Source organism: Hippocampus guttulatus, chromosome 18, assembly GCF_054856545.1.
Source record: "Hippocampus guttulatus isolate MCC_2025c chromosome 18, RoL_Hgut_1.0, whole genome shotgun sequence".
NCBI lineage: Eukaryota > Metazoa > Chordata > Actinopteri > Syngnathiformes > Syngnathidae > Hippocampus > Hippocampus guttulatus.
This window is the reverse complement of record NC_141278.1, coordinates 1,253,096-1,279,763: the sequence shown is the minus strand read 5'-3', so window position 1 is coordinate 1,279,763 and position 26,668 is coordinate 1,253,096. Positions and strand designations below refer to the sequence as shown.

At 48.1% G+C, this 26,668-nt stretch overlaps 1 protein-coding gene across 2 annotated transcripts in view; it reads right to left on the bottom strand.

Moving 5' to 3' along the window:
* Positions 1-26,668, bottom strand: part of dlgap3 (discs, large (Drosophila) homolog-associated protein 3) — a 67,982-nt gene that overhangs the window by 6,467 nt on the left and 34,847 nt on the right. The window contains exons 3-12 of one of the 2 annotated variants that reach the window (XM_086137065.1): positions 9,315-10,483; positions 6,305-6,510; positions 5,392-5,494; positions 5,098-5,314; positions 3,818-4,335; positions 2,352-2,446; positions 1,408-1,627; positions 463-757; positions 280-371; positions 28-174 (exon numbers count right to left, since the gene is read on the bottom strand). In XM_086137065.1, the coding sequence (XP_085993191.1) occupies positions 28-174; positions 280-371; positions 463-757; positions 1,408-1,627; positions 2,352-2,446; positions 3,818-4,335; positions 5,098-5,314; positions 5,392-5,494; positions 6,305-6,510; positions 9,315-10,409 (2,988 nt within the window). In that variant the 5' untranslated portion in view covers positions 10,410-10,483. The remainder of the gene's footprint in view (positions 1-27; positions 175-279; positions 372-462; positions 758-1,407; positions 1,628-2,351; positions 2,447-3,817; positions 4,336-5,097; positions 5,315-5,391; positions 5,495-6,304; positions 6,511-9,314; positions 10,484-26,668) is intronic. The other variant, XM_086137067.1, reaches the window with a different exon arrangement.

Here is a 26,668-nt window from a genome sequence, read left to right as displayed (position 1 = left end):
AAAGGAAACTGAGGTGCTTTGGCTCACCTTCTTTTCTACGGGGAGTATCCAGTCAGAGTCTTTGAGCCTCTGGAGATCCTGAAACTTGACCCGGATGTCTTCTATGTTGAGCTGAAGTAGGTCCCACAAGCCTGCTAGGTCCTGAGTGGTGGGCTGGGGGTAACTCGACGGGTCCTGGGGTGGGCAAGTTGACGAGTGATAAGTTCAATGATTAAATATACCACGGATGTTAAAAAAAAGTCTTGGGCATATGTCAAGTTGCTGTCAGGGCAGACTCACCACACTTTGTTGGCAGAGACGGAAGAAGTGCTGAACCTTCTGAGACATGAGCATCTGAGCACTGCCAACTGCATTGCGAATCAGCTCGAGAACTGGAGATGATTTAAAAAAAAAAAAACAAGGAAGTTGAATACAGCGATTGATTTCTGCAATGATCTCAAAGGTCGCTCTCCGCAAACTCACTCTCCTCTGGGAGTTGGTTCTCCTCAGCCTCCCGTTCCATGTTCTGACACCAGCCCTCCATCCTCTCCACTTCGGTCTGCAGTAGGCGCAAGAAGAATTCTCCGTCCCTCATGCAGGGGGAAGCTCGACCCGAGTCGGGCAGGCTCCGGGGACCCTCCAAGGAGGGCGTGCCCGCCCACCCTCGCTCTGAGGTGAGGGGGAGTGGCGAATGGGAACGCGGAGGAAGGTGCTGATGCTGGTGCGACCGTGGGTCTCCTGGGCAAGCCTCTGTGGTGTAGCCACTCTGGATAAAGTCCTGGAGTCATGACGCCGATAAACGGGCAATCGATCAAGTTCACTGTCGTCATATAGCGGCCAGTCGCAACAAGCATTTCGATGGACAGTCTTTGGAAAAGAGTATTGTGTTGCACCTATTTAGTCAATGAACCAGTCTAGTGTTGTTGTTGCAATGGCATTCACCCAATCCGGTTTTAGCCGGCATGAAAACGGCGCGGTGGTCTCGCGCCACGTCCCACTCGATGGTCCGCCATTGTCTGCCGTAGCAGTCGAGGGCGCCGTCTTGGGACTCATTGATGCCGGCTAGCGATCCCCTTTGGGCGTGGTTGTCGATGTTTTAAGCTGCCTACCCAACCGCCTTTGTCCGATTGGCGGTAGGCTCGTTTGCAGCACCTCACCGGGGGATCGGTGTGAGTCGTGACCAGATGATTTTGAATGACGATAGCGAAGAGAGCGCAAAGTTTGCATCTCTGCCGCAGGGTTGCGGATGGAATAGCCTATTTTCCACAGTCACCAGTTACCTTTACTCGCTCATGGATTTTTGTGACATTCACCTTTTGGGATGGCATGCTGTGAATTTTTTTTCTCATGCACCACGTGCCTCGACTCGATAAAACATGAGAGCCAATGACAGATTCGGATATATTGTGGTTAAATGGCCGCACGTACCTCTCGATAAGCCCACTGTCCCTGTGTATGCACGGTGCGGTGGCATTCCGTGTACTGGCCAGCTGACTCCGGTTCCGATGAATGCCGTTGGAAGGAGCAACCGAATTGGAGACTCTTGTCCTGCATTGGCACGGCGACGCTCAGCCCCGGGAAGCCCTCGGGGTCCAGGTCGGCCTGCACGCTCGCCGTCACGCTGTTGGAGCGCTTGAAACGGGCCCGTCTATGACACGGGGAAGTCACAGCGGGCCCAGAGCCAATCCGTCACGCACTGCCATCACACGCAAAAGACTCCATTTTTATTTTTTTCCTTTTTTTTCAAATCCCTTACGGATAATTTCAGCAGTGAGCACTGCGATTCCTGCCAATACAGCTCCCTCACTCGTGGTAAAGTCCCGTTCAATCATCTGGCATATGACAAACGAGTGCACGTCACTGGATGTTGTCATTTACATCTCAACCCCCCCCCCCCCCCCCCCCCCCCCGCCCCCTCGTCCGTGCTGTGACAGTTTGAGGTGTGACACCATCATACTCGATGACAACAGGACACATGCACCGCTCAGTCGCTAGCGTGGCACGCTGTGTTGATGTGTGAATCTGACCAAAGGCTTCGAGGCCACAGCACACGCGAAAGCGTCGCAGTCGGAGTGCAGCGCTCGCGCTTCCAAAAAGCAACAAGGCGTCATCATAGACTTCAAGCTGTGATGTCTGATGAAATGTTAAATAGAATCTTTTGGTGAAATCAACCAAAGGTGTTTGCGCCATTGGGGGGCCCCTGACGAAAATAAAGGCTTTAGTAAATTATGCATTGAAATGATGATGATGCTGAGGGTCGACGCTCCATATTTTTGGGGACTTCATGTGAGTAAATTTTACGCTTTCACTCGCGTTCACCGCCGTGTGCCGAGCGTAAGCAATCAGCGAGGCGGTGAAGAATTTGACGTTACCTTTTGTCATCTTCCACCTGCACGCCGATTGAATGAACCTCTGTCACAGCTTTGCCGTCTGCGTCTGAATCGGACAGAGTTTCTGAGCTGTCAACCTAGAATGAAGAGGAAAGAGCGCAATCCTATTCGAGGGAAACCGCAGGCACATACTGGAAATGCCACCTGATCCTAAAACTTTGTGAAGTTCATATTTTGAATCGGTTCGTATTTTTCCTTCAAGCAAATGGCAGGAAATGTTCCCCAAATATAAAATCAGGCAAAGAGTCAATTGGATTAAACCGAATCAAGAATGTGAGTGTTGTAGCCGTAATCCGATCAGCTATACTTTGTTTTTTTATGTATCTAACGCTTTTGCCGTGGCCATTGTCACTTCAAGAAGAAAAATGACACAAGCGATAAGACATCCATGAAATGGCCTCCATGGCAACTCCAATTAATTTATTCGCCATTACGACGCGTGCTTCGTACATCCGTCTTTTTAGGTAGCGAAGCAGAAATGACTGACATTGATTCTGACTGCGAGACGTTCGTTCGTAGAGTCGTGGATATCGACTACGGTGTGATCGTGACGGCATTCGCGGGTAGGCTAATGAAGGCAGGACTCCAGAGAAGGCCCAGGTGGGTTGTGATCACGAGTTATGCTAATGGCAAAATGTGTTCTAAAAAAAGGTTGGATATGAGTCAGCCAAAAATGTGCGCTTGGTATGCATCGGAAGTAAACTCCGATCTGGGGATGACAAACACAGCTGCCGTGCCAGACGCCGATCTAATCACTCATCTCATTTCTCTCTTGGCAAAGAAAGCAACAGAATGTTTCCCTATTGTCTGAGGTCAATGCATTTGGATGTCGTGCATGTCATGTTTGCAGCAACTACATGTTCGGAAGCCAATCAACTGATAAATGACACACAATTGTGGAATTGATCGAGTCTCCTATAAAGATGGACTGACTTTTTTGGTGTACTTAGAAACATTTGTCAAATAGAACTCCTCATTCTGGATTTAATCCCGCGTTGTTCCAAAGCATGCCGGGCAGCACTGAGCTCTTGAAGGACAAGTAAAGATAGAGGAAGAGGCAGAGATTGAGCTCCAGTAATGTCGTTGCTCCCACAGTGCAGAGGGAATATACGGTATGCCTGTGAGCATTGCGTTTGTATGTGTTGCTGCTCCGCGGGCGCTTTAGTAGCGGTCAGAAAGTTTAAAATGTCTATTACATCCATGCCAACGTACACGAGCATCTCTGCGGCAATTCCAACGTCAGCATTAAGCGAGAGGACTTTTGTCAGATCGGTTTGCTTTTTATAATTTTGGTATTGAAGTCGAATTGAATTGAGTGTGGTGTTTAAATGCGTTCAAGGGTTTTGATCGATGTAACGCTATTTCCACCTCTGGAACGTACCCCCCCCTTAATGAACCGGGTCTCCCTGCCGGATACATGAACCCAGAGACCAGAGAGTCTTCCTCACCTGCACAGCGATGGACGGCCTCCATTTCCTGCCACTGCATCCGTCGTCCTGCCCTCCAGCTTTACTCAAAACAATGCTGTTCTGCGGCAGGGAGACCGACTTCCCCAGGCTTCCCCCGACCCGACCGTCCCTCTCCCGGGCCGCCCTCGGCGGGCCCTCCAGCAAACTGTCAGCCGAGCTGCTGTGTTTGGCCCGCACGCCGACTCCCGGACCTCCTCCGTAGGGCACCATCTCCCGCGAGCCCCTCATCCCTCCATCCAGGCTCTCTGCTGAGTTACTGTGCTGCCGGGAACGCCCCGGGCCCGCGGCTGCGTAGTAGCCCGCTCTGGAAGAGCGTCCCGAAGTTCCGTCGGCGCAGCCCAGGTCCACCGAGTTACTGTGCGGTTTGGAGCGCCCGTGGCTGCTCTGGTAGTAGGCGTCCTGGGTGGACTCCGTGCTGCTCTGGGCTCGCACGGACAGTGAAGACTTGGACATGCGAGGCGGGAGTGGGGGAGGAGCACCTTTGCGATAAGGAAAGACTAAAGTGTCAGAGAAGTGGGAGAAAGGGAAACAGAGGCAGAGTTGGGTTGTTGAGAGAAAAAGGCAGCAGGGATGGATACTCACAAAAGGGACAGCCTAGAAGAATGGAAGCAAATTAGAATATTGATGACACGAAGGGGTTTAAATTAGAAGGAGGGGAAAATAAGAAAACCATTGAGAAATGACTCCTAGAAATCCCTGTGCTCTGAATAAATAGCTTTTTTCTTTCTTTTTTTTGCATGATGGTAAATGATATGCAGGACTTGACTTTTCCCTTAAGCAAGCTGAAGCCTACCACTTTAGAAGATGAAACAATTTCCTCGGAGATATTAAAATAAGCCCCCCCCCCCCCCCCAGTCTTTTCTTCCACTTTAACGGCTTTGTTGAACAGATGCACTCAAATATGGTGAGCATGCGCGGTTGTAAGCAAAGGTGGGATTGTGTTTAGCGGGTGAAGGAGTGGACTCTTGACACGGCGCAGGCTTAAATTCAACCTGTCAGATTTGCTCGTCTTAGCTTTTGGTTATTTGTCGCTTTGCATTCAAGAGTGCACAGACGACTGCAGAAAACGACGCGCAAACGCAAATTCCCGAGGCACTCCGAACATGATTAAAAGCCGTCCTTGGACAGTGGAAACTTGAAGGTTGAACACAATGCCTTCTGGGACCTGTTTAACCTTACAATGTGTTCGTTTCAAAAGAAACTTTCCCCATCGTGACTGGAAGAGTCCTCCTGTTGGAGTGAATTGCACAGAAACTCACCAGCTCCCGCCTTGACGCTTCCCTGGGGACCAGACAGAGAGAATACGGAGAGACAGTCGTCATCCTGGGAACAGCCGGCCTGGATGGCACGGACATAGCTATGGCTACGTGTGCGGAACACCCCCGGGAGATCCAGAGCCTCAACCGCTTGGGACTCCACCTCCCCGAACATGGTCTCGCACACGGCCTCAAACTGTCTGTCCAAGGTGTCTCCCAACTGAAGCCGAGATCCAGATATGTCAAAGCGTCAGTAGAACGTCCCGTCCTCAAAATAACCCATACGGTCACCGTTACCTGAGAGCTGGTCAGCGAGCGAGTGTAACTGCGCGAGCGCGCGTGGGACTTGGGTGTCGTCCGGCTGTTCGGATAGGAGTCCGTACACTGCTTACATGAATACCTGAAGTTAAAAACAATCAACTCGGGAGTCATTCCGAAGTCGGAGCAGAAATGACACCATCAAGCGAATTAACCTCAAGCAAGTCGTCTTCGTGTTTGTTCAGTTTTGAGCTGCATTACGCGTCACCCCAACTGCGACTCATTATCCGAAAGTTGGATAAATACACTTTTGTATCGTATTCTTTAGCTGTTTATTGTTGACCGCTTAGCATAGCGGCTAACACAGCTGACACACTTTTATGCTTGAGAGAGAACTCGGAACATCGATTCGCAACGCTGCCTTTGTCATTGGAGTAATAATACGGCGTAACGATAGTATTGAATAAATATTCAAATACAATTAAACTGTCAAATATTTATTCAACAATGTTTTTGAAAAGTGTGTTTCAACAAATCGTCACCTGACAAGATATTTCAGAGTGTCGCGTTGAATGAAACGATGTGATTGTTTCTTCACTTTGTTTTCGTGAAAGCATTATAACAATATACAATAAACCCAATTTTCTTAGTGTCCACATTGTTTTCCAGTTCTGGAATCCCCCTACTGCATTACTGATGAGTTTTTTTCAAAGCGCTTCCTCTGAGTTTATGTCACGCCATCTCTGGATTTGTTGTCTCCTCACCATGATTCATACGCTTATCTCAAAATATGACAATGACACGTTAAATGTCATAGACAAATGTCAGAACAGAGTTCAGCAACAACAGAGCAGCCAAACCAAACGGCGAGCGGCGAAAGCAGACGAGACAGATTGCAGCGCCAATCTGCGGCGTCAGCATGATGCTAAGCGGCGCGTAGGCGGAGTTTGACCTTTGATCCATGCTGATGGATCGCCTGAAGGCATCCCTCTGAGCGATCAGGGTGGACTTGGGCGAGGCTTTGGGGCTGCTGTCTGAATCGGCGCTGTCGTCGTCGCCCATGGCCTTGATGTAACTGCCGCTGCGCATGCGACGGCAGGGAATCTCGCCGCCGCCGTCCGTGCCACCGTATCCGCCCCCCCAGTCTTCTGAGGGAACCTGAGACACAATCGCATTCACTTGAAAATCAACAATTCACCTTCCGAGGTTCTGACAATACGACAGTTGTGAGTAGCGTTCAAGCTTGTTGACACGAGGCAAGGCGCTCTTTTTAAAAAAAAAAAATAAAAATTAGGTTAAATAAAGGTCGGATGAGTAATTGACACTTTTCTCTGTTATTGTGTTTGAAAAGCTTTCCCTGTTGCACTGTCACATGTTTGTTTGGCATGCAGTTCAAACAAACATCCACGCCAAGCGTGGCCATACATGCATGTCACGTGCCAGCATGATCTCAGGAGAATTTAGTTGAAAATGTATGAAGACGCCATGTCATCTTGGAAAAACATGCCCCGCACCTTTCTAATTACGCTCTATACGCTTCCGTATGAAATCCTTCTGAATTCCTTTGAGATCAAGCTGCACATGCACACGAGAGTGAGAGAGAGAGAGAGAGATGATGCTACAAAGACTGCGACAGAGACTTACAGAAAGAGAGAAACTCTGACAGCTGGAGAAACACTTGACACGCGAGAAAGAAAAAAAGGAAGCATCAGTCCAAGCTGACGGCAACAAAGAGTGGCAGGTAGCCAAGCAGAGCGAATGACGGACACAAACGCGGAGAGACGCAAGGGAGGGGTGGCGCGCGCCCGCCCGGGCGGACGCGCCAGGTGATGAAAGTGAGAGACAAAGAGAAGAAAGGATGCACAAGAAGCCGGTGGGCGAGACGGCAATGAGAATCTGATGAGGAAACAAACATCCAATCGAGAATTGAGGACGATCGCACGGCGCGGAACAAAGATAACGAGAGACAAACAATGACCTTAACCCGTTCCCGTTGTGAAAACCCCAACGCGAGGTCATTTTACCCGAGTGCCCCTTTTTAAGGTCATCGTTTCAAATGTTTGCCGTCTAATCTGCCCACCGCCGCCGGTCTTTCACTATCACTTCCATCTTCTCGCCACGCTCTTTCCCCTCTTATTTCGCGATGCTCCCCGTAGCAGCCGTGGCTTCATGGCTTCCCTCATCTTGGATTCCTATCTCGGCACCCATCTATTTGCCTCCGTCATCGTACCTGACACTTTAGAGCCGTCTTTGTGTCACTCTTTCTCTCTAATGTCGTTTTTTGTCATCGCTTGTTGCCAGATCGGGATAAGCATAGAAGGGCTCAGGCAGCGTGAAGGGCAGGAGTCACTCGGGTTTTTGTGGGACGCCATTTGGGGACGGTTATTCGACTGAATTGGCAATAGGAAAATGAACAATGTCACCGAATTGCTTCGTTAAAAAGAATTCTAAAGGGATGAGATACAGTCATGAACACCAGTTTTCAACATTAGCGTCACCCTGACCAGAATAGATTTTTTTTTTTTCTCGGAGCAGTTGTTCTGTAGCTGCGTTTCCCATTTTGCAATGACTGTCAAACAATTCCACAGCAGGATCCTTCTGGCTGGCAGAAAAGTGAGCAAGCGCCAATGACAAGAAGTCGACGAACGACGCCACCCGTTACATAAACAAAACAACATGAATCCGGTGGAACCTGTGGGTGAGAAGGATAATTCGCGTGGATGTAAATCGTATCGAGGAGACGAAATGGCAGCGTAGATGTGCATCAGCAACTCTTGCAGGAAGCCGCAATGTGTCCGACTTGTCTAAATGCTCCGCTCCTGCTTTGTATCGGCGGCCCTCAGCTGTGGCGAAGGGATCAAAGTTGGCCGAGCACCGGGGGCTAGCGTGGCTACCTGTTGTTCTGCAGGAACACAGCTGCAGATTTGGGAGCATAAATCTGTGTGTGTGTGTGTGTGTGTGTGTGTCCCTTCATGGCAATCAAGAGTTTTTGTGCACAAAACAAGTTGTGTTATTTGTACATGCGAGGCTCTCAAAGCTGTGCATTGTGGGAACACCTGAATTGCTCGTGTAAGCAATTAAAATGCGGAAATAAATGTGAATATTGGCGATTAAGAAAGTATCTAAACCTCACAGGAAAATGAGCCATGTTTGGGTTTTTTTCATGTTTCACTGCTCCCTCCCTTCAGTAAGGCTTTGATGCACAGCCATAGTCTATCCTTATCCTGTTCAGGTTCGTCGGCGGCCTGGGCGTGCTTGACTTTTGACTAGCCGCCGCTCATTTGACGTAAGTGCCTTCAATGCACTTCACAGGATATTGATCAATTTGGTCGACACGGCTCATGACGAGCTGGACTTCAGTTCGTGTCAGCAATTACAATGCGGAAATAAATGCAGGAAATGGTCTCAAACCAGAAAATGACGTACATGCTCTCAGGAGAGTGAAAGCCAGTTGACGCCAACACACACACACACACACACGCAGCAGGTGTTTCGCTTTCGTGGATGTGAAAAAGCATGCACGCTATAGAACCTGCTGGCTTGTGGACGATGACATGAGTGAGTCACCGCGACCACGCTGAGACGTGACGGCATCTTATTTTCCAACCGGTGACGTCGCCTCATGTTCCTTTTTTTATGTCTCCTTTTGGCAGAGCTAAACGTTACTTTGAAATTCATTCCGTTTTTTCGTGGAGCGCATCAACATTAAAGTCTACCGCCTTCATGCGTTATTGTGGCTTCCGCTTCTTACGCTGATGGAAAATTGCCGTTGCTAGCCAATCCGTCATCATACTCACGTGGGGTAAGAACATAGGTTTCAAATCGACACTTGAGTTATGAGTGAACAGATTGCTGTGAAAATATGAAACATTGTTCTCGCGTAGTGAATCATTGCACAGCTGATTTTCGAAAGTTTGGCCTCATATGCAGCTCTTGCACACAGCAAGCAGGCTTGCGCTCACCTGCAGATAATGCAGAGTCCTCTCCTTTAGTTTGTTCTCAACGGGCACCAGAGCTTTGTCATAGCCTCCTCCTCCTCCCCCCCGAGAAGGGTACACCTCCCTGGCTTGACTGACCGTCATGGCCGACCACGTGCTCCTTTTCACGGAGTGACCGGTGTGACCCGGGTGTCCGCCTCCTTCGCTTCCTGCCAGTGCAATGGTGGTACAGGCCACGCAGTCGGCAGGCCCTGGCCCGCCGCCTCGCTCCTTGGGCCTCTTGGTGGTGAGCTCCCGGATGGCTGCGTCCAGGCTCTCGTGCCCGCCGGGATATCCTTTCCTGCCGCCGCTCACGAGGAAGCTGCTGTCGCTGTCCAAGTTGTCATCCGAGCTCCACCAGCCGGCCGTCCTGCCGCGGTGCCGTCTGCCCGACTCGTGCCGAGAGTCCCCGCTCTTACTGCGCTCCCGAGACTTGTTTCTCCGAGCCGAGCGAGACTGGTGGCCGGAGTAGTGACCCCCGGCGTCCTCCCCTCCGCTCCTGTGACCCCCTCCTCTCTCACCTCGGTAGTCCCCGCCTCCTCTTGTGCCGTTGTACTCCCGTTTGGAAGGAGCCTCCAAGGAATGGGACTTGGCAAAAAGCCGTTGCACCGAGTTAACCAGGTGGCGGATACGCGAGGGGCTCTCGCTGCGCTGTTCGGCGCCCCCGCTGGTGGTGCGCTGATACTGCAGTGTGTGAAAGCCATCGGGATGGAAGGGTACCTGCTTTTCAAACTGATCCATCAGGTTCGGAGGGATGCGGTGCATCTTACCTCCGTGACCCGACGATAAGCATTCCTCGCCTGAGTCAAACGACTGCAAAGGCGGATGCTGGCTGGGGTGCGAGCGAGGGAAGGTGCCGCCACCCGAGTGGCTGTGAGAATGGGAGTGGGAATGGTGTCTCTCCAGCGCCAAAGCCTCAGCCGGGCCTCCCGGGGGGTAGTAGTGGCCGTCGCTATGACCGTGGTAGTAGTCTCCTCCGCCTGGGCCATCGCAGTCCTCAGGTGGGCAGTGACAAGGCCCTCCTCCGCCGCCGCCGGAGGAATGCTGGGACAAGCTGCGGCCGACGTGGTACCCTTTCATATGCACCGGGGCGTGGCGGGCCGTCCGGGCAGAAAGGGGGCGCTGTGGGCGTGACAGGGCTGCGCAAGTCTCACCTGCAGGCAGACAAAGAAGATTGTTCAGAATGAAACGGAGCGAAAACGCATGACAATGAAAGCATGGAGGTTACGTCCCAGACCACCCGCGATAGACTTAGAAGCGACCGCGTCTTTGTATTGTTATTTGTATATATGTTTTTGGCCACTGGGGGCACTCTTGTTCCACAGTACTATACGTGACTGCGCATTTGTCTTTCGTTTATTCAATAACTTGCAAACAGTAAATATGAAGCCATCCGTATTTTTCCTTTGCTTGTATACTGTAAGAAGCAAAGGCTTGTAACAAGGAAAATACAGGATTTGAAGTGCCTACAGCAGATCTTTTTTTCTTATCACCCCTTGAGTAACTACTGTCTGAAAAAGGACACGTTGCGCTTTTCAATTTGTGACGAACAAATAAATCGGCGTAAAGGCACAAGACGGACGATTGATGTGCAGATTGCCGTACGTCATTTGCGAAGTGGCTTCATGAATTGAAAGTGCAAACTGTTTGGGGGGTTCCGGATGAACAGATGTGTTGCTATTCTCTTGATTTTTCCTAAAAAAAAGAAAAAAGAAGAAAGAAAAAAACTTTGCAAATAGTGAGGATAGATTTCAGTTTCTCGTTTATTTCAATGGCCGCTGGGCTGATCCGTCAAGAGTGTTTGGCTTTGCTTTCTACCTCAGCTCTTGGGTGGAGCATTTCCCCCTTTCTTATGTCCTCCCTCCGTTTATTGTTAGATTCATCACTCCCGCACTCCAGTGTTGTCTGCCACAATCCTCCATCCATACCCGCAGGGCTTCATGGCACATTTACACAAACGTGATTTACAGCGGAGGCAAAACGGCGTGTTTATTGATCAGCTGCATCCTGCAGAGGCGATAGATGTGGTTCTGTTGATGTTTTTTTTTCTTTTTCTTTTTCTCTCCAATCAATTATAGCTTCATTTTACCGTTTGCATCCTTGCGATTAAACTGGGGTACCTTGTTGTCGGAAATGATGGGAAAAACAAAATAAACAATCGCAGAAAGTGAAATCAATCAACTTTGAACAGCTGCAATGGGACGCTGCCCCCCCCCCCCCCCCTCCCATCAGTGGATACCAAATGGAGATCATGCTATTCTTTCGTATGGGGGAACGTCAACCAGCATCACAGAATGATTGTGTTCCTGGTTGGAGGTTCTACCGCAGTTGTCACCAAATGCTCAACCACTGGTGATTCCGTTCCAAACGGAACCTCGTCGATTTTATTGACTGTAGTTGATATAATCACCTCCCTATTTACTATCATCCTCTCTAACTCCTTCACACATGCGCCTCACGTCATTTTCAAATGTAATTAGAGTTAAATTGGCTCGGCAGCGCGGGACTCGGCGAGCACGCTTGTACCCGTGTTCGTGCACACACGAGAGATAATCATGCGGTATGGAGTGGGACCCGGCGGTCTTCATTGGCTTAAATAAGGTGTGGATAAGAAGGTTAACCCTCATTCAAGTGTCTAATCCACAGACGGGGACACAGAAAGAAAAAAAAATGAAAGCAAAAGACCGACCCGTTTTCGAAAAGCCGACGGACGACGCTCAAATGCTTTTTGAACTCTAATTGTCAGCGTGCATCATTTGTGGCTGTTCCTCTATGAATAGATGACAAGTGCGCTGCGTCATTCTGCCCGAAGGAGTAAATGAAAGCACACTGTGTTTATCAAGAAGCCCGCAGCTTTGCGACAGGCTGCTGACTTTCGGAGCCGCCCGTCATTGTGACACATGCGCACACAACAATGAGGACAAAGCCGAAGACAAAGAGAAAGTGCCCCAATTCCCATGATTTCTTTTTCACCGCATGGCACCTGTTCCTCTGCCTTTCCTAGCGACCTACTTCCGTTCGCCCCGGCTGTAGCGCGCCACCGTCGCCTCCTTCGCTATGGCCGTCTGATTCGCTGCCTTTGAGCAGATGCTGATTTTCTTTCCCGACACCTCGATCTGCCACCGGTCTCTCCTTCGGCCCCTCCTTCCAGTCTTCATCTTGCGATCCTCAAACTCAAAACGCAAGGCCAAATTGCTGCTCTGATCATTTATTGCGTTGAGAACGGATTCCGCTGAAGGAATCCGTCCTCAACAATCCGTTCTCAACCGCGGCACGTCAAACTAGCGGTTGGTAGTTCGATTCTTGGTTCTCCCCATGCTTGCCGGTTTTCTCCTTGTACTTTGTGTGGTTGGCTGCATTTATTCCTTAGCTTTTCTTGCCAACAGCTCCAAAGTTGAACCCCAAACGTGGTCAAATTTGGCGTTCAGCTCCAGTACAAAAGCTTCTCTGTTGCTTTTCCTGTTTTTGTGAAGTCGCCACAAAAAGGTAAACGGAGGTAGCAGGGAAAGTTCTTGCTACGTAAAGAGACTGTGTGTGTTTTTCCCCACTCGCAACCGGGATGCTTTTCTCATTGGAAATTGTATATGTTTTCGTATTTTATCCTATTGCTCTGAGCACATCCCGTATCTCGGCCACTGTCGGCTTTCGGGCTCGAAAGAAGAAGAAAGCCTTTGACGGATGCATATCCATCCGCGATGCGGCTTTCTTGGTCCGCTCCTTGGATTTGAAGGAACAACTATTCCGCGGGGAGTCAACAACATGCTGTCACGCCGCTGATGTTTAACACTGCTTAGCATCAACCGGACCGTTGCAGAGGCTTTACTCTGGAGCTCTGTTTCATTAAATATTCATGCGATCACGCCAGCTTGCTTTGACCCACTTTGCTAACAGCTGAGTCGGGCCGCACTTCGCCGTCTTCACGAGTGGCGCGGGTCAAGGGGTGCTTCACATCGCTGATGTACGGCGCTATAACTTCAAGACCTCGACTACCCAATTTATTTCTTCCCACTCTAGCGAATAGTGGTCACTCGGAAAGGGTCAAGCTCGAACCTTGAGGCACATGGAGGACTGGTCAAAGTCTCCTTGGGAAAGATACCGAAGGTCTAATTGCAGTGTGTGAAGGACTCGCTGGGAAATCTTGAGGTTGCAGGGGTTGCTAAACGGTTGGGAAAATGGATGGATGGACGCTTTAGAAGTTGGATGCTCGGTTCAAATTACGGTCCATGTTGCGAAAAGGTTTTCTTTGAACTCCGCCGGTTGGAACGTTCCATCGATTTTCCAAACTACCGGTCTGAGCTTGTGCCGCGGGGACTGCAAATCGTTATGACATCATATTTTGCTGTTTGAATGAAACGGTTCAGCTTGGCATTTCGGTTTGCGTCGCAATATAATAGCTTGATGTCGAACGGGTCATACAGGTGGAAAATGTAACACGCATACATTTTGTTAAGCTTATTGCCTTTTAAAAAATGTTATTGTTGTTTTTTTTTGGGGGGGTGGGCTGCAAGGCAGCAAGTGCAGACAATAGCGGATAATCACAAGCCAGCTGCTGCCTTGGCTTTCATTGAAATGGCATTGTGTCCCCGAACACGAGCTTCGTTGGACCGCCGTTACAATGAACCGTGAGCTCCATGCTGATTCGTCAATACATTTGAGCGGCTGCATTAAATGTAGCCAAACGTTTTTTTTTTTCATCAGCCTGGTAGGGGAGAGGAGAGTCGACTCTGAAGATAGCGTCACCGCACAACCATCATGAATGGTCTCGGTTGTGTCTTGGCAAACACGCCGTCTTCGGTAGGCAGTGGAACAGACATTTTGAGACGGATGATGAATGGATGCAATGTCATTTTTCTCTCATATGAGACACACAGATGCAACACACACACATCCATTTCTCTTCTGACAACGAGAGCCAGGAAGACTTGAAGATAATAGGAAACATTTTGGGAGTGGGGAGAAGCTTGTCATTTCTGTCCATGCGAAGGGAAAGGTCGACAAGTGCGTCAAGCGGGAAGACAGGAATGGAAGTCATGTCTTGGGGTTTTAAAAAATGTAGAGCACCTGCAAGGCGGGTAAATGCTTTCATATCTATTTTAGATGAAGACTTTGTAGCTGGGGACTTTCAAAGGAGAAATGGGAGAAGCGACCGCACTGCAGATGGCGACAGTCACGTCTACGCTCCTCGCGCTTTCCAGCCATTCTATCCGATGCAGCGGACATGTGAAAAAAAAAAAAAAAGATATTTCCCAAGAGCTGCCAACCGAATTCCGTCTCAAGTGCCTTCCCTTATGTGGAAGAAAAGATGGGAGAGATATTTGATATGCAAAGCTAATTTTACACCACAATATGATAATGACGTGGACTGAAGTGGAACCGCCGCACGAGCACAATAACGCGCGTTTTTCTTCTTTGCAAATGTCAGCGGGATCGGACGGCGATGGGCGCCATGTTTTGTTTGGACGCTAATAGTGAGACAGTTGGCTAGGTGAGTGATTGAGTGTGGGTGTGTGCGCGCTGAGAAAGAGATGATGATGGTCGCAACACAAGGGAAATATGCCGCCATCAGAAGGGCAAAATGGAAGAGAGCCTTGGGGGTATTTCCTTCCATCTTACCCCTCCTCCAAGTCTTGCCCTGCTTTTCCATCTTTCCCGATTTCCCACTCCCAATGTGACACATTTCCCATCATTTTTCTTGCCATTGAGAAGCTTGAAGGAGCGGGCGAGTCGGACTCGCTGGGTTTCAGATTTGAGGCGCTTGAATTTATACAGTGGGGCCTTGAGATACAAGTGGCCTGACTCGCAGATTTTTCAAGATTCGAGCCATTGCTTGTGGCCGGTTTTGTTTGCTGTGGAAGAAGAGCAACAAAAAAAAAAAAAAAGTATTCTTTATCCTCACACACTTCCTCTCTTTGGAGCACCCCACTGCTTCTTTGACCATCACGCTATGGTTTTATGGTTGAATCAATATGTGGCAGAATGAATCTTCAAAATTCCATACTCTTTTTGGGGTGTGGGGAGTTGCTTGGATCTAAACCCGTCACTCTTGTTTCATGTCACTGAAGGACGCCCAATCACCATCATCATACGCATGAAATCCATCCTATATCCAAAACGCGAGCCCGATCGCGATCATCAAACTGTTTAGAGCACAGAAACCGCTTGAGAGCCATCCGGACTGTGACTTAATGAGAAAGAAAACACCAACAGCACTCAGACCGCGCCACCCGCTCGTAATTGGCTTACATTCTCGCTCTCTGCCCCCGATAACACAAGGGGACGTTGCTAAGGACATGAGATGGCCGTATAACAGGAGATGAAAGGTAATCAGAGACGAGCACAGCAGGCTCATTTTGAGCTTCAGCTCATTAGACGTCGAGGACTCGCCTCTCTGCACGCACGCATGTAAACACAGCTTCTTCGGCTATTACACCCACTCTCGCATCTCACTTTGTCTTAATCGTCTCTCTCCCCACCCAATATTTTTTTTTTTGGGGGGGATGTACGCCCGCCTCTCCTGTCCTGTCTCGCTTTTCGCGTTGCTCATTTCCATCACGGACTCCTCCCACTTAATGTTTTGTATTTTACCGAGGTAGCTTCAAGATGCGGGGTTTTCTCAAACATGGATAAACGTGTACCTAGAAATGGACCTTATTTTTCTCATTTCCCCATGGCTTGCATTCATTTCTGAAGAACAGCCAATGAACTTTTCAACTCCCTTTCACTTTTTGGTCTCAATCCACCATTCCCTCTACCTGCCCCCCCCCCCCCAACCCCGCCTCTGGTCGAGGTTGTGTTGTGCTGTATTACAAGCTCTCCTGACGGCTAAATCAAAGGCAGATGAAGGTAGATGCAGCTCAGAGAAGCCTCGCGTCACATTTTGCTTGCAGGCTGAACAGCTCAAAGTGCCGCTTCACCCAGATTCATCAGAAACACCGTGCGATGTCACGACTCGTGTTTTGCGATGGAGAAAAAGTCCAAGCTCGGAATCACCTTTATTTTTTCAAGAAATCATGTCACAAAAGTGTCCCCTTTTTTTTTTTTTTTCTTTCAAGAAATAATGTCACAAAAGGGCAGTCCAGTGGTTAGCACGTCGACTTCACAGTGCAGAGGTACCGGGTTCAATTCCAGCTCCGGCCTCCCTGTGTGGAGTTTGCATGTTCTCCCCGGGCCTGCGTGGCTTTTCTCCGGGTACTCCGGTTTCCTCCCACATTCCAAAAACATGCATGGCAGGCTGATTGGTCACTCTAAATTGTCCCTAGGTGTGAGTGAGGGCGCGCATGGTTGTTCGTCTCTGTGTGCCCTGCGATTGGCTGGCTACCAATTCGGGGTGTCCCCCGCCTGCTGCCCGAAGACGGCTGGGATGGGCTCCAGCACCCCCGCGACCCTAGTGAGGATGAAGCGGTTCGGAAGATGAATGTCAGAAAAGGCAGACCCGACATCCGTGTCGTCACGTGATGTCATAAAATACGCGCACAAACAAACAAAGACCGCACAAAATGGCGAGAAGTGAGTTGTGCGAGCAGGTCACTCCGGGTAGCAGGGACGCAGCTGGGCAATCGGTTCGTGGTGACAGGCAGGCAAAGTGTGAGCTTTGCACACGCTTAACACCCCGACCCCCCCAGAGAAGCTAACAAGGCCGCTTCCAGAGCTGTACGTTGAGGTCGAGCAACTTTTTCCCAGATGCTTTTGTAATGAACGGCTTCCTCCCGTTATCTTCTTTTGTCCAAGACGAGAAGGTGGAATTCTATAATTGAAAAGCAGGCTCCTTGCACATGCAGAGGCTGCAGCGATGCGCCATATGGATATTTGCTCAATTCACATTCGACGCAGTGCACTGCGCCTAATATTCTCTTCCTCTATTAGACCAATATTATCCCAAATAGAATTAACTGAAGGTAATTTCGGTTCTGCAACGGATACAATCTAATAGGATATTCAAAGTGCATAGACTGTCGCATTCCAGCGCTAGTCTCGTTGAACAAAAAAAAGATTAGTCAGCCCGGAGTGGCAGCGTGTCAGGTGCGACAATCACCCAAAGCACGGGGACGACTTGAAATGAACAAATTGGTATTTTGGTTGAGATGCCTACATACCACACACACACAAAAAAAAAAAAACTCAGCGGTGCAACAAATGAAAAGGTCTCCTCATTCATTACAGTCAACATTCAAAATCAATGAGAATTGCTTGCAGAAAATGAGGGAGGAGAGATAAAAAAAAAAAAGAGCCGGTGACATTCAGGAGACAATCACTGGAAGACTCAGACAAAAGAATGAATATTGCCGAGGATGGAAAGTGGGGAAAAGAACACCGCTATTGTGCCCGTTCTCATTAGGAAGTACAAAAATTGATGCAATCTAAGCAGGAAAAAACAGTGAGCGTAGACCAGCGTGACGATGAAAAGAGAAGGAGGGGGAACAGGAGATAATAAAGACTTAATTAATCGCTGCTGCTGCTACACGCCCTCCTTTATCATGTCATCGTTGGAAGCCATACATTCCGCTTCGGTGCCTCCTTCACTGGCTGTCATGCAAAATCTGTCGGATGTCATGCACACATGTCTTTTTTTTTTTTTCAACTGCAGTGCTGCTCATTCTGGTTCAATGGAATATAAAGTTCTTTGAACATGTTCATGTTGCACATGACTGAAATGTCTTAAATTGACACTGCACATAGTGCACATGTGTGTGTGTGTGTGTGTGTGTGTGTGTGTGTGTGCCTCATCCCTCAACCACCAGGGGCAGTGTAATATTTACAAATGTGCTACACGTAGATTTAATGATAAGGATAAAGAATATATACGCCTGTGAGTATTGTGTTGCGACCGCTTGTGTTTTCAATTGACTGAACTTAAAGGTTCATAATAAATGCAGCAACATTGATGAGTCAACGTGCTCAACGTAATCCTGCTTGTTTCGTTTGGTTACGCAACTGCATATTGTGTTGGATTTGGGAGATTTGAATGAACTTGCTCGTCGCTGATCACCAAATCAGCTGGGAGAAGTTCCAGCTCACCCGCGATGCTGAGCGGTCGAAATTGAAGGAATGAATGCAATGAGATCCAAATAGTTGTGTCTCCGTTGCTCCCTTTCCGAGTTAGTAACGCTGCATTTTCATTTACACCGTCGGAGTGATTTATTTTATTTTGTTCACTGAAGCGTAACTTCATCATTAGGAAAATAGTCTGCCAATTTCATGGAGCCATATAAGCAGCTGGACACCACTGCAAATTACAAACACTTCAATAAGCATAAAAAAAAATAAATCAAAATCTCTCTGACAGTTTCAAAGCAGAGCGTTATCTTTGCAAAGGCCGACCTGCTTGACAACGCTCTTGTACGGAATCTCATCCTAGAAATTGTTCAGTTATACCTAACGTTGTGTCCCGAATCGTGATTAGTGCGAGTCTCGTTCACTCCCTTCTTTCTGCCTTTTACGTTGCTGGCACGAGTGCCGTTTCGTCTATCAAGTGACGTGAATCTAATACGGTTGTTCGGACTTGCAAATTGGTGCCGTGTTTCTACTGTTGAGTTGACTTTGCAGTAACTGAAGATGTGACTTTAACTACAACACTAGCAGAAACAATTCTACGTTTGCTGTGAAAGTGAAATTCTGGCATGATATTAATGCACCTTCATCACGAGTTTGGGGGGGGGGGGGGCTTTCTGTTAATAAAATGTCCAAGCGCTTACTACATTAATCATGAGGACCATTTTATAATACCAAATGCCAAAATGTCAGTGGAACGTATGAAATGAGCTGGCGAGGTCACGGGTCACACAGTGGGTTCATTAATGAGGAAAAAAAAAAGTGATTCATGAATATTTGAAATAGACTACAATAAGGATGATGACTGCAATGTATGCATATGAGGACCTGCCCCTCCTACGTTTTTATTTGATTTTATTTTCTTAAAACATCTCCAAAATTGGTGGACCAGATCGTTTTGCACAAAAATTGCGTTGGACCCCAAAATCTTAAAATGAGACAAAAGCTCAATATTTCAGTATTCATGTTTTCAGCTCAGTGGCTGTCACTTTGTGCACCAGTGGTTTCAGTCCTCTTCCGGATTTTTTTTTTTTTTCCAGTCAACAGCACAAATAAAGGAATCGGCCTCTCCGTTCCAACATTTCTGGTGGGGAGTGTAGCTCACGTGGATGATGGAAGTAATGGAGTGGAAGGGAAACTCAAACGACGAGGGCTAACGAGGAGAGAACTCTGGAAACACTCTGACACTTGATTACCTGTCTGACTTTGCCGTAATGGAAAACAATGGGAGCATGATTAGTATTTCCGACGGAAAAATTGCCAAAGTGGATGAAAGAGAGTGCACTTCCATTTTTGCCAGGCGCTCCTTTTCATCAGCAGTTTTTCTTCTTTTTTTTTTATTCAATATCACCGTGTAAGATCTCCCGTGTGCAATGGGACTTATTAGTATTTTTATGCCCCACAAGCACGCTGCGCGCGTGCGCACACTTGTGTCACTCGGCTTGGGAGGATGTCCGTCACCATCCAGTGCAGACAAGTGAGCCCTCCGAGAAATATTCATAATCGGAGAAAAACAGACTCGCGGGGGGACAATCTTTGCAAAAGTTTTTGAGGACTTTTGTCTCTGGTGAATTGCGTGTGACTGAAAAGCTATCTGTGGGAAACACACGAGGGAGCCGCTCGGAAAGCCTGGCCGCAGAGACCGTCCGGCTAAGTCCTCGCACGCATTTACGCGTCCCTAAAAGTCCGATGTATATTTTTTCGTGTTTAAAGATGCACTTCACAGGTCTCGACACCGCCTTTGAACGCGTCATTTAATTGTCCTTGCTTGCAACAACCGACACATTCCTGGCATTTTGGATCAAGGCCATCCGTGTGTTGGGGAAGCAGGCTTGTGCAAGAACAACAAAATGGACAGCGAAGGATTCACATCTATTCAGCGGGCAAATGTTTTACAAATAAACCGGAAACAAACTCCCCATTTTCGAAGCGCCGGAAACGCTGAAACACGGCAGATATTACTGTCAATAATTAATGCGGCACTGGAATATGCAAAGATTGTGCAGTGGCGGCTCACGGCAATTAGCGTCAATGAGGTCACGGCACGCTGAATTTCTGTTCATTTCACTGTTGGTTGCCTTAAATGCTGCCGTCATCAAATACATCTTGGAAAACAATCGATGGAAAAGATACAGTGGCTCATCTTCAGGAAGGTTGCGTCTCTTTTGTAACTTGCCGCAGAAATTGTACAGAGAGTTAAGTTGAGCGGGTAGCCGAGGGAATGTCTGGGGATCGGATGAACACCGTAGTCGGGGTTTCGGAATTGGAAGCGGGAATCCAAATTCCAACATTTCAATTTTCAGAGATTCCAATTTCTGGAGCCAGGGAAGGAGGGGGGGGGGCAGGGAAGCAAAAGGAGAAGAAACGATCTCCACACAGGGAAGAAGGCAAGAGTCCAATGACTCGTGCAGCCTGATCCCCGGAACCGTTTTTAAATCTTAGAAAAAGAGGCACATTACGTCTCCTAAGGTCTATAAATCATACTTTTTTTAGTCAATTCATCTGCGAGGAAAGCAGCAATAAATCTAGTCGGGAGTGTTCACATCCCGAAAAAAGCTTGGCGTCAAGCTTGGCAAGCCCTGTTGAGTTCCGCTTGTCACGGGAAGCTGATCTCTCTAATCAGACTAAGCAGCTTGTCTCACGCCACACTTCTCATCATCTAATTAAGCACAATCAGTCCGAATTGTGCACGAGCCTGACCTAGCGTAGCGAGCACTTACTCTTCTGGACACGGTGGTCTTAATATGACTTCACTCTTGGTATATGAGCGTAAGCATCTGTGAGTGTGCGACCTCGCCCGACTCCAAGGGCGCCATTAAAGCGGAACCATTTGGGCTCATCACATCGATGCTAACCTTTAACGGCCTTATCTTCTCAGCCAGCTGTGGCAAGACTGTAAAACGGTGATTCAGTACGATAAGCGAACCGGTCGGGGGGGCTGGGGGGTGGTGGGAGGACTTACGGAGGACCGGAGAGACGCTTTGTGTCGTTTTCTCCGCGGCCGCTCTTTGCCCGAACTTGCAAAGTGAGAGGGCTTTCTATCGGCCTTTCGTGTTATAGTTTGTATGCAAGCGCTGATAAGAATGAGCCCTTTGGAATCGCTTCGCTAGGGACCTCCGACTCTCTTACGGTCACCAGGTCCCGTTGGAACCTGGCTATGCGTTGCATCACACGAGATGCCCGTGTATCCCATTAGGCCTTCCTTTCATGGCCATCAACCGTTTTCCATGTTTGAAAAGAGGTTTGACCGGATGTCTCATGAACACTTTCTCCTTTGCTGAAAAGCATCCAGCTCACAGCTTTGCATATCAATTATTGCTCACCTTAGCCCGCCCCGCACTAAAGGCCACTCTAAAAGGGGCAGTTTTTCCCATCTTGGAACATTTTGACTTGAACTCCGACATAAACCGATGACCCGTAGACTTTCTAGTGTGTGGTGAAGGTCAGTGGTTGGTTCAGATCAGTCTCAAACTGATCCAGACCACACTCCTTGACAGTTTTTATTTCCCACTTGATGTATACTGGAGTTGTTGCGCCGATGACCCGATCCGTCCCGAGACCAAGGTGAGCCTAACGGCTCGGAAGTCCGACCGTTCGTCCGAAGCCGCACGTTTGCACGCAACCGCGACAAATATGACAGAATGTCTGCAAAACACCGCCGGAACGGCAAAGGGCAAGGGTTGCGGATCAATTGTGACAGGCCCGCCGGGGGTACGGACGCAGATGGCGCGTAATCTCCCATTCCCTCTGAATAATGCAGCGCGGATCCCGCTCATGTCCGTCGCCTGTCAAAATCACTGTCGAAGCATTCATTCAGACCTGCTTACAATGAATAGACCGGCAATGAGATTAAAGGTAAGCGTTAGAAGATTCATATGGGCGCTTCGAGAACGTTTTTCCAAAACGAGCCGAAACAAATCTAGGCTGAAGCAGAATGTCGGTTTACCTTGTGGCACTTTCTGCGGCGAACAATAGGCGAGCAAAAGTACCTTCCGGCATCGACGACGACGACAACGAGACGACAACACAAACAAAAAAGGACAGCGGATGAGCCTCGGTTCCTTTCAATTACTGTCCCCGCTCAATCCCGCCGCCCGTCCGGCTCTCTCGTGAGATGAAGCTGTGAAATTGAATTGGCGAGCACATCTCTACAAACAGAGCAGCTCGCCTGCAACCTTGGCGCTAACGAAGGGAAAGGTCCGGCGCCGTGACGGTTGCGGCATATCCCGGCAATTCGGTTCACGGACGGGAAGGAAAACAAATCATCGACTTAAATCGGCAGCAAAGAAAGCCGGGGAAGCGTTTGAATGAACAAGGAAACCGCACGGTTTGCCTGCTCCTAGCTTGGCGGTTTGAGACGCTTACTTAAAGTGGAAACCTTTAAGCGATCATTACTGATCAATGTACATCTAGCAAACCGTTGTTTCCCCTTTCTCTTGCTCCGGGAGTACAATACATTTATTTGATGTACAGTATTCTGCATTTATTATTATTATTTTTTTTTTTTAATGACCGCAGCACACCGGGTCTTATCCGGGGGAAGCTCGCTCCGACATCCCCGTTAATTCAAAGAGCAGTGCTGACTTTGAGTGCTGGAAGAATAGAATGAAGAATCCGTCACACTCCCTTTGGTGTTGAAATACACATGCTACTACTTACCCTTATGAATAATAAAGTACACATGAATGCCAAATTAGGCATATAATAAATCAGAAATAGAACCAGACTTTAATAGTCTCATTCAAAAGAGAGATGGCTTTTAATTGCAGTAGTGCGGGTTTCCTTCCGATTCATTGAGGGTAAGTGTGAATGCTTTGTCCAATTCTGGCTGCATCCATTCAGATGGGATTGGTTTAAAAACAAAAAAAACAACAAAAAAAAACTAGATGAAAGGATAATCACAGCTGCTGCACTCCAACACGATGTTGGATATATATATATTTTTTTAACCATTTGGCACAAGTCCGCTTCATGACTGGACTTTTTCCTTTTTTTGTGTGGACTGAGCAATGGTATCGATTTGATCAGTGGCTAACAATTCCTCCAAAAGCTTGCTTCAAGCTTTTTATTGACGCTCCAGCTGACGTTTACGGTTCACGAATCACACAATAAAGAAAGTTAAATGCACTGTAAACACAATTTTTCTTACACAACGCGTAGGAATCGGTGCATCGCCGGTATTAAATAGCAACTGTCACTATGTTTCAGTCTCACCGAAGATGCCAGTTCATCCCATTTCTGGCCTTGATGCATGCATATGTGCGCGTGAGCGTGCACGCGTGAGTCCCCTAAAGGAGCGAACGGTCTGCATAGCCCACGTTGACGAGAACCCGGAGGCCCGTGGGGCAGCCCTCGCCCTACCGAGCGCTTCCTCGGGCCCACAGTTGGTGCTCTACTTTCACAGCCAAACACATATGGGATGCCTCTATTATTCATAAAGTGGGAGATGGGAGGCTCGGAGACTTTGATGGGGAGGATCAGGTGGATGAAGACTCTTCCTGTTGGAAAAAAATGTGTGAATGGTCTGAGGTTGGAAGGGCAGTTTGTTTTCGATAAGATAAGAAAGATTGCGTAATTCATCGGATGACCTCTGAACTCTTTCGCCAACATAGACGCATCGTTTCCTTTCGCCTACTTGAACATGAGTTTCGGATAATCAGTGCGCTGAAACGTAAGTCGAAACGAAATTTGCGAGCGTGATCCAGAGGGAGGAGATGAGCCGGGACTGCGAAGGGAGCGACTTGGGGTCAAAATGAAACGAGGAGAAAGTCGGCCTGAATTATCGGCGCTCTTCCGCAAGAGGTGAAACGAAGAGTCTTATTGAGATTGTTGCTGTCCATCTCCTCATCCTCCGTCTGCTCCCTTCCTCTTTTTCACGTCAGTGGTTCGTGATTCTAACAACACCTCATTTGTCACGTCTTTTAATCAAACATCACGACCATTTCTCCGGAGCAGGTATGCGCGTACGTGTCGGTAACGCCGTCGGCACTCCTCTTCGGATTTCACGACTCGTCTCTTAGCTCCGTGAGAAAGGCTTTTGAAGGAATCTTAAGCGGAAGTTCATGAATAATGGAGGTTAAAATAAGAACCCCAGAATTAATAATGAAACAAAAGATTGGGGAAAGAAAGGGCAAAAGCTAACCCTCGGAGGGAAAGACGAGGACAAGAAATGGCGCGGCGAATGCGGAGCGGCAACGTCGAACGCATGCAGGGAGGGTGTGGCGGCGACGGCGGGGATGAGCCAGGGATAATCCTTGTCTCCCATTGATCCCATTGTCTACTGTTTCCAAACCAGTTATTGTCAACCGCAGCCACATGAAAGAGAGTTAATGAGGGAAGAAGAGCTTTGGAGTGTCTCAGCACAGTCGGGGGGGAATGGCGATAAGAACAGAAGAGGGGTGGAATGAGGACTGCTCTATGAAGAGAAGTTTGCTGGTGAAAAGCGGGGGAAAAAAAATGTAAACTACGTGAGAAAAGGATTGACATTGGAGGCGGCCACCTCACTGATTCACTTTGAAATACTTTCTTACTCTTTGGGGAAATTGTGTTTTCAAAATATCTCTTTCGAGGCCTGCTGTTTTGCTTGACTTTTTGCCATAGTCGATGTACGGTGACGCCTTGAGATATGAGTGACTTGGCTTACGATGCGACCGACGGTACGAGCCGCGCAATGCTGACGCGCGAGCGCGAACGTGGTGGCAACTCACTTCAAAACAAGCGGCAGTTTGGCAGGTCGTGATGAGCAAATCTTCTAAAAAGAGGCTTCAAGTGATTTAGTTGTTTGTTGCCCCCTCCCAGATGATGTTTGCTGTCACACTAAGTCCAAAACAGAAAACGACACCTCGTCTGTATAAAACAATGACACAGCCGGACCTATCAGTCTGCTTCCTTGATGCTCACTTGAAATGATGAGTTGAACAAAAACTTGGCAGCGATACAAGACAGACCATATAACTCTACTCATAGTCATATTCTTTATCCTCTGTGAGGAACAACGGATATTAGTGTCGTACTGATGAGCTGAGGGTTGTTCAAATGTCTTATTCAATGGCGAAGTGGAACCGTGCCCGTCTGTCTGTCTTACACACCCAAGGTGGGCACAACAGAGAGGCACAATGGCCATTCAAATGATGAAATGCAACAAATAATTTATTTGATTGAATTATGTCCTCACTGTAGGTTTCTATAAAGTCCCCTTTCACTTCAATTTTTTTTTCTTTGTTTTGCCCCAGAACTAATGCATTGCTCTATTTAAAATAACCTTGCTGTCAGCAACAGTGACAATTCCAGAAGCTTGAAGGTTCATCTCCAAAGAAACTAATTTGTATGATAATTCTTGCAATATTGCTTACTGGGTGATGGATTGGTTGCGATATGAAAAAAAAAAAATAAATCTTCTTCCCCACCCGAAAAAAGATTCACATTACTCTCAGGTGCTTGTGCGCTCAACAAAATGATCCAACATTTATTTGACCCAGCGGGTTATTTGCATCACTCCGCTTTCTGCTCGAGGCTGTGGGTCACGTTCACCATGGCAACCATACCGTCAATGTGGCCCGTTCATATACTGCCTGCCCATTCCACCACGTGCGGTCGTATGCGTCTCATCGCAGATACGTCACTCGGTGAGGCAGTGTGTCATTTCCCAGTGAGCAAACATCATCAATAAAAGATTGCCTGAGTGTATATTCGTGCTCGCCGTGTCTCTAGTGGTTTGCTGACATCATCGTTCATGCTCTCAAATCACTAACACGCTTATTATCATGACCCTGGAATGAATCGGTACCGTTTCCCGTGACTTGGTTTGCACTTTTCAGACAAAAGAAAATGCAACTCGAAACGCTTCCCAAACATTTCACCGACGGCGGTGGTGAAAATGGAGCCGCCCGCCTCACCGTGAATGCGTGTCCTGGCTTTGCGAATGCACTCGGGACGGTTCATACGGTAGAAACAATTCCGAAAGATATTCTGGACCCAGACCGTTAAAACTTTGTTCAAGAACCAGTCATAAAACCTGAAAATCAAATTTGACACCAACGCACGAAGAGCCATTGCAGAGATTTGAAAATGGATGCAATTGAAAAGTCAGAAGCACCCGTTCAAGTGCAAAAAGTAAGACAACAACTCCCGGTGTGTGTGCACATGTATGTGTGTCAAGCCCACATTATTCGAACTGCACCGCAGACCTCCGATCCCTCCCAAGTTTCACAACAACACCTTTTGTATTTTACCAGCGTTTTTGTTCCAAGGGGATTTGTTTGATGCTCATAGCGTCTCTTTACCCGAGTCAC